General features: G+C 41.0%; 1 protein-coding gene across 1 annotated transcript in view; it reads left to right on the forward strand.

Moving 5' to 3' along the window:
- The window catches only part of GNB4 (G protein subunit beta 4), a 71,292-nt gene that overhangs the window by 51,746 nt on the left and 6,455 nt on the right, over positions 1–13,091 (forward strand). The window contains exons 6-9 of the mRNA XM_066347431.1: positions 1,461–1,623; positions 2,454–2,520; positions 2,981–3,182; positions 6,974–7,190. Coding sequence (XP_066203528.1) covers positions 1,461–1,623; positions 2,454–2,520; positions 2,981–3,182; positions 6,974–7,190 — 649 coding nt within the window. The remainder of the gene's footprint in view (positions 1–1,460; positions 1,624–2,453; positions 2,521–2,980; positions 3,183–6,973; positions 7,191–13,091) is intronic.

Raw genomic sequence — 13,091 nt, forward strand, 5'->3', positions numbered from 1 at the left:
AGAAAGAAAAGAAAGAAGAGAAAAAAGCTTCAGGAAAATGTTCACAAGCCAAATACCTTTAGATTCTGTGTACACTTATATCACCATTTTTAAAATGTATTTATTTATTTATTTTTTTAACAGAGACAGAGAGAGTCAGAGAGAGGGATAGACAGGGACAGACAGACAGGTATGGAGAGATGAGAAGCATCAATCATTAGTTTTTTTTTCGTTGCGTGTTGCAACACCTTAGTTGTTCATTGATTGCTTTCTCATATGTGCCTTGACCGCGGGCCTTCAGCAGACCAAGTAACCCCTTGCTCAAGCTCAGTAACCTTGGGCTTAAGCTGGTGAGCTTTTGCTCAAACCAGATGAGCCCACACTCAAGCTGGCAACCTCGGGGTCTCGAACCTGAGTCTTCCACATCCCAGTCCAACGCTCTATCCACTGCGCCACCGCCTGGTCAGGCTAAAATGTATTTATTGATTTGAGAAAGGGAAACATTGATTTGTTCTACTTATTTATGCATTTATCGGTCAATTCTTGTATGTGCCCTGATTGGGAGTCAAACTCATAGCCTTTACATATTTGGACGATGCTCTCACCAACTGAGCTACCTGGTCAGGGCCCGCTTATATCACTATTAAAGTTTAAGAAGTATTAGTTTGTGAAGTAAACGGTATCTTCAGCCTGGTTGAGAATTTAAAGGTAGCTAAATCAGATTTGCATTATAACAGTTTTTCTTTATTAATTGGCATTGAACATGTGTCTTTCAGTTATATTTTCCTAAAAATATAACTGAAACTAAAAATTTGCATATTAAATTATTTTAGGTTAAGTAAGAGCATAGTAGTAATCACATGATATGTTGATGTTCTGTATGGACCATTCATCCTTGCTAGTCCCATACACCTTAAATTTTGCTGCTTGACATTCAAGTGATTGGTGTTGGGTAAGAAGGCACTAGATAGTGGTATGAACAGATCGGTGCAAACTATTCACATCATTGTTTAAATTTGAGCCCAGAGTATGTGCTTTGTCATTGAAGAGCCATCTCTCTTCATGGAAGAGCCATTTTAATTGACTCGATACTTGTATTACTCAATGCTATGTTGGAGTAAATTCTTTTGCATACTACTACAAAACCAAAGAAATTTATGGCATTTTTTATCTTTAATGTTTTCCACTAATATTCCAAATTGTTATATAGCATTGAAATATTTGTTTTTGCTTCTCTGAAAAGAATAATTTCTGAAAAGAGCAGTGAAATCAAATTATTTATAATTCAGAAAAACAAATAGGCATTTCAGTGAGCATGAGTATTTTGCTTATTATTGTTTCCTTTCTCAATCCATTGCATTCTTTATTTTGCCCTAAGATGCATTTACTATTTAGTAATATTTTCTCTGTTGGAAATAGGTTGGGAAGATGAATGCCTGTCCTTACGTAGTCATAGTTTTTGTGCTGTACTTGTTTTACAGATGCATGCTATCCCTCTGAGGTCCTCCTGGGTGATGACCTGTGCCTATGCTCCCTCTGGTAACTATGTTGCTTGCGGAGGACTGGACAACATCTGCTCTATATATAATTTAAAGACCAGAGAGGGAAATGTGAGAGTGAGCCGGGAGTTACCAGGTCACATCGGTGAGCTCCACTGAATGCTGTCCTATTTTTCTTAAAGAAGAAATATTATTTTTAAAAATATGATAAATTTATTGCCAGAAATTGAAACAATAAAAAATACAAAGAGAAAGCAAATATTAATTTCTGTATTCTCTGCAACCATATAACAATGATGGGATTTGGGCATTGTATACTTAATTATGTACTTGGAATGATATGTTAAGATAACATTTATGAAGTATTTGTCACTGTGATAGCATGTTGCTTTATTTGCCGGAAGGCAGTGGTGTAGCATTTGGTTAGCACTGTTAATAAGGAATTTTTTGCCACTCATCAGGCTTCTGCTGCTCTGAATTCTTTGCAGACCTCTCTGAGGTCTCTACAATGGCATTTTCCTGCCATTTCCATATTGAAATACTGGTGAATTCTGAGCATTCAAATGCCACCTTTTTCATGAAGCCTTCACTGGGGTGGTTCTAATTTCTCACAATACTTTTCATTTTTCTCCAAAGTACTTAATCCCATCTGCCATAGGTTATAATGATTTGAGAGGAGAATCAGTTTCTCTCAGGTAATTGTAGTGGGGGGGGGGGGGGAGAAGGACTGTGTCTTACTCAAGTTGTAACTTTCATAGTGCCCAACATTATGTCATTGACACAGTAAATACCTGAGAGTTGATAAAATTTAGTTTCAGACAGCATAGAGTTTAAAGTCATTTAAAGTAGAACTGTAAATTGTACTAACAAACACTGTTGCCCAGGTATTATATTTTAAAGACTATACATTAGTATTTCATATGCCAACTGGTTTTGTCAACAATAACCTAAAATATGTCACTGTCTTTGCTGTAGGCTACTTGTCCTGCTGTCGTTTTTTGGATGACAGCCAAATTGTTACAAGTTCAGGAGATACAAATTGGTAAGTTTATTCCAGAAGGACACTGATTTGGGGTTGAGGGTGGTAGTAGGAACTAATGTAAGAAGATATAGCCTGACCAGGCAGTGGTGCAGTGGATAGAGTGTCGCACTGGGATTCAGAGGACCCAGGTTCGAGACCCCGAGGTCGCCAGCTTGAGCACAGGCTCATCTGGTTTGAGCAAAGCTCACCAGCTTGGACCCAAGGTCGCTGGCTTGAGCAAGGGGTTACTCGGTCTGCTGTAGCCCCATGGTCAAGGCACGTATGAGAAAGCAATCAATGAACAACTAAGGTGTCGCAATGAAAAACTGATGATTGATGCTTCTCATCTCTCTTCGTTCCTGTCTGTCCCTATCTGTTCCTCTCTCTGACTCTCTGTCTCTGTAAAAAAACAACAACAAGAAAACCCACCAAAAAACGAAGGAGATATAATAGTCATTATTTTTATTTATTTTTCTTACAGTGCTTTATGGGACATCGAAACTGCCCAGCAGACTACCACATTCACTGGGCACTCTGGAGATGTGATGAGTCTTTCTCTGAGTCCTGACATGAGGACTTTTGTTTCTGGTGCTTGTGATGCCTCTTCCAAGTTATGGGATATTCGAGATGGAATGTGTAGACAGTCTTTCTCTGGACATGTGTCAGATATTAATGCTGTCAGTGTAAGTGAATAGCATTTCTGAGGAAAATTAATTGTGCAATTAAACTGCTGAACTCTACAGCAGGATTTTCACAACAAATTGCCTACAAGGATTCTTATAAATAATGTGCTCTCACCTGACCAGACGGTGGCGCAGTGGATAGAGCGTCAGACTGGGACACAGAGGATCCAGGTTTGAAACTCCGAGGTCCTGGCTTGAGTGCAGGCTCATCTGGCTTGAGTGCAGGATCATAGATATGACCCTATTGTCACTGGCTTGAGCCCAGAGATTGCTGGCTTGAGCTAGGGGTCGCTCGGTCTGCTGTAGCCCCACAGTCAAGGCACATATGAGAAAGAAATCAATGAACAACTAAGTTACCGCCATGAAAAACTGATGTTTCTCATCTCTATCCCTTCTTGTCTGTCTGTCCCTATGTGTCCCTCTCTCTGTCTTTGTCCAAATAATAATAATAATATGCTCTCATAACATTGCATTCCCAAATAGTAAAGGTTTTATTTAAAAAAAAAGTTGTATTCATAGGCTTAGGTATTTATTTGCAGGTGAACAGTAAATTCTGTATCCAAATACTGAGGAATAGATCATCTTGAGCAAAGAAGGTGGATATCCACAAGTGTGTTCAAGTTATTCACAATATTCCTTTATTATTGTGATATCTATTTAATCCGTAGGATATCTCATTTATGATATTGGTAATTTGTCTTAGTTTTTTTTCCTGATTAGTCTGGTTGTTATGGGTTGAATTGTATGTCTCCAAGAGTTACTCGTCTTCTGTATCCTTATTTTTGTCGGCTCTTTCTATTCATTATTGAAAAGGGGGTGTTGAAATCTTTAATTGTGAATTCATCCATTTTCATTTGCATTCTGTTAGATTTTTGCTTCATGTATGTCAAAGCATAAATGTTTAGTAATATTATATCTTTTAATGAATAGATTCCTTTATCATTATTATTATTCTTTATCCCTGGTAATGTTATTTGCTCTGAAATATTTGATATTAATAGAACTATCTTGGTTTTCTTTTTATTAGTGTTAGCATGGGCATATCTTTTTTCTTCTTTTACTTTTAACCTATTTGTGTCTTTATTTTTTTGTGACAGTGACAGATTGAGAGACATAGGGAAAGACAGAAAAGGAGAGGTGGGAAGCATCAGTTCTTCGTTGTGGCTCTTTGTTGTGGCTCCTTAGTTGTTCATTGACTGCTTTCTCATATGTGCCTTGACTGGGAGGCTGCAGCAGAGCTACTGACCTCTTGCTTAAGCCAGCGACCTTGGGCTCAAGCCAGCAACCTTGGGCTTCAAGCCAGTGACCTTTGGGCTCGAACCAGTGACCACGGGGTCATGTCTATGATCACACGCTCAAGCCAGCGACCCGAGTTCAAGTGATGAGCCTGCTTTCAAGCCTGAGACCTCGGGTTTCGAAACTGGACCTTCTGCATCCCAGTCTGACGCTCTTTCCACTGTGCCACCACCTGGTCAGGATTTTTTTTTTTTTAATTTTTAATTATTTATTTATTTTTCATTAAGTGAGAGGCGGGGAGGCATCTGGTCAGGGATCCACCTGGTAAGCTCCCTACACGGAGCTGCTCTTCCTATCTGGGGTTGCTGCTCCGTTGCTTGGCAACTGAGTGATTTCACTGCCTGAGGTGAGGTCATGGAGCCATCCTCGGTGCCTGGGCCCAACTTGCTCAAACCATTTGAACCATTGCTGTGGGAGGGGGAGAAAGACAGAGAGAAGGGTAGAGAAGCAAACGGTCGCTTCTTTCTTCCCTGACTGGGAATTGAACCTGGGACTTCCACACACTGGGCCAGTGCTCTACCACTGAGCCAACCGGCGACTCCTAACCCATTTGTGTCTTTATATTCAAAATCATTTTCTTGCAGACAGTAGTTGGGTCTTGCATTTTTACAGTCTGATGATTTCTGCCTTTTATAGTTTAGACTCCAAACTGAAATAACAGGCTGAATTTAGAAAGTAGGAAAAACTATCATTTGCAGGTGGTGTTTAGCTATCTAGATACCCCCAAAAAGAGTTCAGTGTATTTTCTGGATTAAAAACTATTTTAAAATTAGTAACTTTGCTATACCAACAATAGCCAGGTAGAAAAGAGAAAGGAAGAAAATCCTATTGACAAAATTATAAAATAAACAAGAAATTAACTTAGCAAGAACTGTGCAGAATCTTGATGAAGATGATCAAAAATATTTACAAAGTAAAACATATCTTAAAATTCCATGTTCCTGAATGGGAAGACTGCATATTACAAACCAGTCATTTATCCCTCTAAGTAATGTTTAGGTTTACTACAAATTTTAATCAAAACCCAGGAGATTTTTATTTTTGAGAGAACCAGAGGAATATAGAGAAAAGAGACTTGATCAAATGTCTGTGAAACTCAAGTGGGAAGAAGGGAGAGAACAGAAGGGTGGGAAGCAGAATAGCAGGGCTGTGTTAACATGCCAGGTAACATTTACTATCAAGTTAGAGTGACTCCAGAAAGTGTGATACAGGTGCTAAAAAGAGCAGAATGAAAACTCAAACTAACATTTTTGTGTATATAAGAGTTTAGTGAATTATAGATGTAGCAACAAAATGAGTAGAAATATTATTTAATTAATAGCTGGGACAATCACCTAACTACATATTAGAAAATTGAGTTAGATCCTTACACTGAATGCCGTATTATCAAACAAATACCAGATGGATAAAAAAATTAAGATATGATAAATGAAATTATTAAAAAAGAAACTAGAAGAAAATATAATTGAATATTAGATAATATCCTGGGACAGACTGATTTTGTTTATAAAAAGTGAAAGAAATTTCAAAGGGAAAAAACAAATTTGACTACATAAAAATTAAAAAATTGCATTATATTTTAAAAAAGTAAACAGTATTAGAAAGCAAATGATAAATATAAAATAATACTTGTAACAAATAAAAGAAGTTTATATTCCTACAAATCAAATTAAATACTAATAGCACAGTAAAAAATAAGCAAAGGTCATGAACAATTAGTTCACAAAAGTAATACAGGTATCCGTTATGACAAATTTATTTTGTCTTTATAAAAAAATGTGACAAAGTTATTTTGACAAATTTATTTTGTCTTTATAAAAAAATCAAGGTTGAGCCTGACCTGTGGTGGCTCAGTGGATAAAGGGTCGACCTGGAACACTAAGGTTGCCGGTTTGAAACCCTAGCCTTGCCTGGTCAGGGCACATATGGGAGTTGATGTTTCCTGCTCCTCCCCATGTCTGTCCTTTTCTCTTTCTCCTCACTTAAAAAAAATCAATGTTGAGAAGGGCCAGTATTTGCAGAAATGGATTCACAAACCAATAATGCATAGTTTTCCTTACCAGTAGCTTAACTTTATAACCTAGTCTAACTGGAATGAGTCATGTCCCCATTTATAAACTCCAATTTGTTTCTCATAATGGGATTTTGAAGCATTTCTTTAAGAGTACACATATATAACTACAATAGTGATATTTATATTTAAATACTTTAATAAGATATATAGAGGACCAGAGCCTATATTCACTGAATACTTGCTATGTGCTAAACAGTAGGCTATGTACTTGGCGTGTGTCGTTTCACTTGATCCTAACCAACACTCTAAAACTGAAACTAAGGCCCCAAGTATTTAAGAATCTGTACTGCCCAACAGCACTCACCTGGTAAGAAGCCAAGTTGGAATTTGATTCTAGGTCTTTTTAATCCCAGAGTCTATTATTACAATATCACATTATTTTTGTACATGTCAATGGAATAAACGTTGCTTTTCTTGACAGTTTTTTCCAAATGGATATGCCTTTGCCACTGGCTCGGATGATGCCACTTGCCGTCTCTTTGACCTTCGCGCAGACCAAGAGTTGTTACTGTATTCTCATGACAATATTATCTGTGGAATCACCTCTGTAGCCTTCTCAAAGAGTGGGCGCCTCCTGTTAGCTGGTTATGATGATTTTAATTGTAATGTGTGGGACACACTAAAAGGAGATCGTGCAGGTTAGTATCTAAGTCCACATTGGATTTTGGTTTTGTTCGGGAATATGAAGAGGTTCCCATCTGTTGTTTGAGGCTCCTGGACATCCCAAATGTGGGGAATGGCTGCCCAGCAATTCTTTTTTTTTTTTTTTTCTGAAGCTGGAAACGGGGAGAGACAGTCAGACAGACTCTCGCATGTGCCCGACCGGGATCCACCCGGTACGCCCACCAGGGGCAACGCTCTGCCCACCAGGGGGCGACGCTCTGTTGTGACCAGAGCCACCCTAGCGCCTGGGGCAGAGGCCAAGGAGCCATCCCCAGTGCCCGGGCCATCTTTGCTCCAGTGGAGCCTCGGCTGCGGGAGGGGAAGAGAGAGACAGAGAGGAAGGAGGGAGGAGGGGTGGAGAAGCAGATGGGCGCTTCTCCTGTGTGCCCTGGCCGGGAATTGAACCCGGGACTTCTGCACGCCAGGCCAACGCTCTACCACTGAGCCAACCAGCCAGGGCCCCAGCAATTCTTATTCTTATTCATGGTTATTGTTGCCCTCTGAGTGCAGTTACAGCCCAGAAATCATAATCATATTTTTGTTTTCTGAAGAGTTAACATCTAGTTCTGTCATGTTTTCTTTCCCAAATACAAGTGAATATTTATTTAGAAAGTCACAGAGGTAGAAAAAGTGAGTCTGCTGGGGTGTGGGCTCAGGAAATAAGTTAGAGGCAAAAGAAGAGCCCTTGGAGCTTGAGAGAGAGAGAGCAAAGCTGTGTTTCTGGGGGAAGGGGAAGGAAAAATGTGGTCCTGCTTCCGAGAGAGAGAGAGAGAGAGAGGGGGGATATTTTTGTGTTTAAGTTTTAATATAAAGATGAACTGTGAATATAATTCAGTGTAGTCTTTTCTGAATTACAGTTTTCTTATAACTTGCAGGAAACATTGTAACTGTTGTGGATTGTCTTTCTTTTGGAACAGGTCTTTTCTTTCCTTAGCCCCATACTCTGAGTTCTGTCCTTGCAACTGTATAATTTTTTTTTTAATTTATTGGGAAGAGGGGAGGCAGAGACAGCTTCTTGCATGCGCCCCATCGGGATCCCCCCCGAGCCATTTTTTTTTTTAGCACCTGAGGTGGAAGCACTAGGGGCCAACTCACTCCATTGAGCCATGACTGCAGGAGGGAAGGAGAAAGAGAGAGAGAAAGAGAAAGAGAGAGAGAGAGAGAGAGAGAGAGAGAAATGAGAGGGGGAGGGATGGAGAAGCAGATGGGCACTTTTCCTGTGTCCCTTGGTTGGAAATCAAACCCAGGACATCTGCAACTGTAATTAAAAAAAATTTTTTTAACCCATAAGATTTTATTAATCAGTTACCCCAATAAATTCAATAAAAAATTAAACAGAAAGTAAGCATGAACCACTACTTGGATGTACAAGTGATAGTGATTTGTTACCTAAAATTATTCTTTTTATCAGGAGCATGTATAAAATGCCACTATTTACTGATTGGTTTTCTCCCAGAAATCATTATAACTTGCATGTTTATCCTTTAAAGTTATTTTAAGATTCTTTTTGTATTTTTTTGTATTTTTCTGAAGCTGGAAACGGGGAGAGACAGTCAGACTCCCGCATGCGCCCGACCGGGATCCACCCGGCTCACCCACCAGGGGCAACGCTCTGCCCACCAGGGGGCGATGCTCTGCCCCTCCGGGTCGTCGCTCTGTTGCAACCAGAGCCACTCTAGCGCCTGAGGCAGAGGCCACAGAGCCATCCCCAGGGCCTGGGCCATCTTTGCTCCATTGGAGCCTTAGCTGCGGGAGGGGAAGAGAGAGACAGAGAGGAAGGAGAGGGGGAGGGGTGGAGAAGCAGATGGGCGCCTCTCCTGTGTGCCCTGGCCGGGAATCGAACCCAGGACTTCTGCATGCCAGGCCGACGCTCTACCACTGAGCCAACCGGCCAGGGCTTTAAGATTCTTTAATATTAACTTTATCAGAAAAGAAAATATTAGTATACACATCAAGTCATATTCGACACTGTCATTAATAACAAATTATGCAAAGTGACGTGTTACCAGAACACAGCAGTCCTTGACCCCAGCCATTATTTTCTGCTTCCAAAAGGTAGCTGAACTTTTAGGCATTATCTTTTGAGCATTTGGCTTTATCACCCCTCCTCCCACCACATTCCACGGGCTATTTCTCAATTTGTGAATTTTGTTTAGAACGTCAGTCAGAGTATACATAATTGTGAATTTCTGAACAGTACTCACTGCCGAGCCAGGACATATATACTATGACTTCTTTTGCTATGCAGTTTTTTAATATTCTCTAGAGTTAAGTTAATTTTTTGTTTTATCTTAATTTTGATGCACTAATCTTCGACCTTTCTGCCAGTCTCAGTATGCCTTGGAGTGGATCCATTTTCATTCCTTGTGCTGGTGTGCATGGACCTTTTCAATCTGGAAAGTTACACGCTGTATAATACTAGGAAGATTAGGGGAGCGGTATTTAAGTGCTAGCATTTCTTCTCCATTGCTATTCTTTCTAGAACTTCCATTATTTCGATGTTTGATTTTCTTCTGCTTTTCTTAGACTTTATTATAGTCTCTCATATTTTCCAACTGTCTATTTTTGCCCAGTGTTTTAGGAGAAATCTTTGCCATTTTTTTTTTCAATGGTCTTTCTGTTAAGTTTTGGTTTTTCCTTTTTCTACTGTTAAAAATTTTTTTGTTGTGGCCCTGGCCGGTTGGCTCAGCAGTAGAGCATCAGCCTGGCGTGTGGAAGTCCTGGGTTCGATTTCTGGCCAGGGCACACAGGAGAAGTGCCCATCTGCTTCTCCACCCCTCCCCCTCTCCTTCCTCTCTGTCTCTCTCTTCCCCTCCCGCAGCCGAGGCTCCATTGGAGCAAAGTTGGCCCGGGTGCTGAGGACGTATCCATGGCCTCCACCTCAGGCACTAGTATGGCTCTGGCTGCAATGGAGCAATGGCCCCGATGGGCAGAGCGTCACCCCCTAGTGAGCATGCTGGGTTGATCCCAGTCAGGCACATACGGGAGTCTGCCTCCCCACTTCTAACTTTGGAAAAATACAAATATACAAAAAAAAATAAAATTTGTTGTTGTTAAGGCTTCCAGTCTTTGTTTCATGAATACAAAAGTCTCGTTGTGCCAAGGTTATTAATGAAAACCTTATTTTAAGTTCTCTTCAAACATAATTCTTTTATGATTTCCAAGTTGCTTTATTTCCTTTTTTTTTAAGTCCCTTGTCCTCATTTTTAGACTATTTTCTTAAAACTCCCGTGATTCTTAGTTTGTTAGTCATACTTAAGAGTGAGGCACTAAGCCTGTTTTTGAGTCCTGTACACATGGTTGGGGTCTTTTCTACAGGCCTCATTGGACAATCTGCCCAGCTTTCATTGGGAGATGATAGATTTTATGGATTTTCTCCCCTTGGGCTAGCCGTGTTCTCTGAGATGGATTTTCCACTTTTCTACCTGGATATAAGGTGGCTGCCAGTTTGAGGATAATTTCAGGAGGAAAGCTGGGGGGGGGGGGCACCAAAAAAATTAGCAAGTAAACTTTCTTTATTCCCCATTTTCAGCAGTTTTACCAGTCTCAACTGTGCTGTTTTCTTTCAGTGAAAAGACCCCTTTTTTTACTCTCTCTAGCTGACCAGTCTTAGGTCTTTGGTGCAGGATGTTCAACCAGCTGGCTCTTCAGTGGAGGAGGAACCTGGGAGTCTCATTCTCGAACACTTTCCAGTGGTCTTAGTGTATGTACCCCAGCCTTCCCCTGCCTGGTTCCAGAGATGTGGTTCCAGTAGTATTGGACCTTTTGGAGGTTCTAAAGTGTAATTTTCTTTCTTGCCTTCCCAGGCCATTTGCTATGATCTCAGCCTTTTAGTGTCTGCTAAAATAGTTCCCACTATCCAGCTTACAAAATTTTGTTGCCATTGCCTGCTCTCATATCCTGTCTTTGTGGGTTTTTTCCTTTCCCCCTTAAACTCCTATGTAGTTCTTGAGGTTTCAGAGGGAATAGAGGCGATCTGAATATATACCCAGGAATAATTTTCTGTAACCTCTCAAGAGATTGTAGAAAAGTTCAGTTTGCATTTTGAAGCTATTCTGTTGTCCAAGCCAATTCCTTTTTAAAGGTATTAGGTGTTTTGCCTGGATTGAATCAACTAGTATCCATAGCAAAATAAAAATGTGTTTGTTTTCTTGTATTTTTTAACATATGCTTGAGTTTTAATTTTGCTTTGCTTACAGCTGTTTGGTTTCAAGGTGTTATACTGGACACATTTACCTTAAAACTGTGGCTCATTCTCATACTATTTCATTCTCCTTTCCTTTGTAAGTTGGAGTATTTAGCTACAATGTTCATTTTTCTTTTTAATTCAGTAAGAAGAGGGGTGGCAGAGACAGACTCCCACATGTGCCCCAACTGGGATCCACCCAGCAAGCCCACTAGGGGGCGATGCTCTGCCCATCTGGGGTGTTGCTCTGTTGCTCAGCAACTGAGCTCTGCTTAGTGCTAGAGGTGAAGGTCATGGAGCGATCCTCAGCGCCTGGGTCCAACTTGCTCCAGTCAAGCCATGGCTGCAGGAGGGGGAGAGAGAGAAAGGGAGAGAAGCAAGAGGTGGAGGGGTGGAGAAGCAGATGGCTGTCTTTCCTGTAGGCCCTAACTGGGAATTGAACCTGAGACATCCACACACTGGGCTGACACTCAGCCACTGAGCCAACCAGGCCAATATTCATTTTTTGTTATTTCAGCCCATAATGGTAAATTTACCCATTGCCAAGCATTGCTATCCTGGATGTGCTACAGGAATATTAAGTTAGACAAGATGAGATTAGATGAAAATTTTAATTTTTTTAGAAAGAGGAAAACATTGATTTGTTGTTCCACTTATTTATGCATTAACTGATTTATTCTTATGTGTGCCCTGATCAGGGATCAAAACTGTAACCTTAGGGTAGTGGGACAGCACTCAAACTGAGTTACCCAGGCAGGGCCAAAATATTCTTAATTAGATATAGAAGGAACACAAGCTCAACACAGCTGTAAAGAAAAAAATTTGATATAGTCTATTTTTTCTTTAAAAATCTTTACATTTTTCTTTTTTTCTTTCTTTTTTTTGGGGGGGGGTATTTTTCTGAAGCTGGAAACGGGGAGAGACAGTCAGACAGACTCCCGCATGTGCCCGACCGGGATCCACCCGGCACGCCCACCAGGGGTGACGCTCTGCCCACCAGGGGGCTATGCTCTGCCCCTCCGGGGCGTCGCTCTGCCACGACCAGAGCCACTCTAGCGCCTGGGGCAGAGGCCAAGAAGCCATCCCCAGCGCCCGGGCCATCTTTGCTCCAATGGAGCCTTGGCTGCGGGAGGGCAAGAGAGAGACAGAGAGGAAGGAGGGGGGGTGGAGAAGCAAATGGGCGCTTCTCCTATGTGCCCTGGCCGGGAATCGAACCCGGGTCCCCTGCACGCCAGGCCGACGCTCTACCGCTGAGCCAACCGGCCAGGGCCACATTTTTCATTTTTCTTCCAAATATTTGGTAATCAGAATATCAAGATTTATATTCATATTTGGTAATCAGAATATCAAGATTTATATTCAGATGAAACTAAAACTAGATGAGTTTGATGGTTTCAGAAAGTTATAACCAAAACATTCCAGTGTTTGGTGGTTACCAGAAGAAAATAAATCAATCATGTTAGTATTTTTGTAAGTGGTGATATAAGGCAACTTCATTCTTGTTTTTGTTGTTGTGGTAAAAAACTACTTCATTGAAAAATTGTTTTTGCCCTGGCCAGTTGGCTCAGTGGTAGAGCGTCGGCCTGGCGTGCAGGAGTCCCAGGTTTGATTCCTGGCCAGGGCACACAGGAGAGGCGCCCATCTGCTTCTCCACCCCTCCCCCTCTCCTTCCTCTCTGTCTCTCTCTCCC

The sequence above is a fragment of the Saccopteryx leptura genome, chromosome 8 (assembly GCF_036850995.1).
Source record: "Saccopteryx leptura isolate mSacLep1 chromosome 8, mSacLep1_pri_phased_curated, whole genome shotgun sequence".
Taxonomy (NCBI): Eukaryota; Metazoa; Chordata; class Mammalia; order Chiroptera; family Emballonuridae; genus Saccopteryx; species Saccopteryx leptura.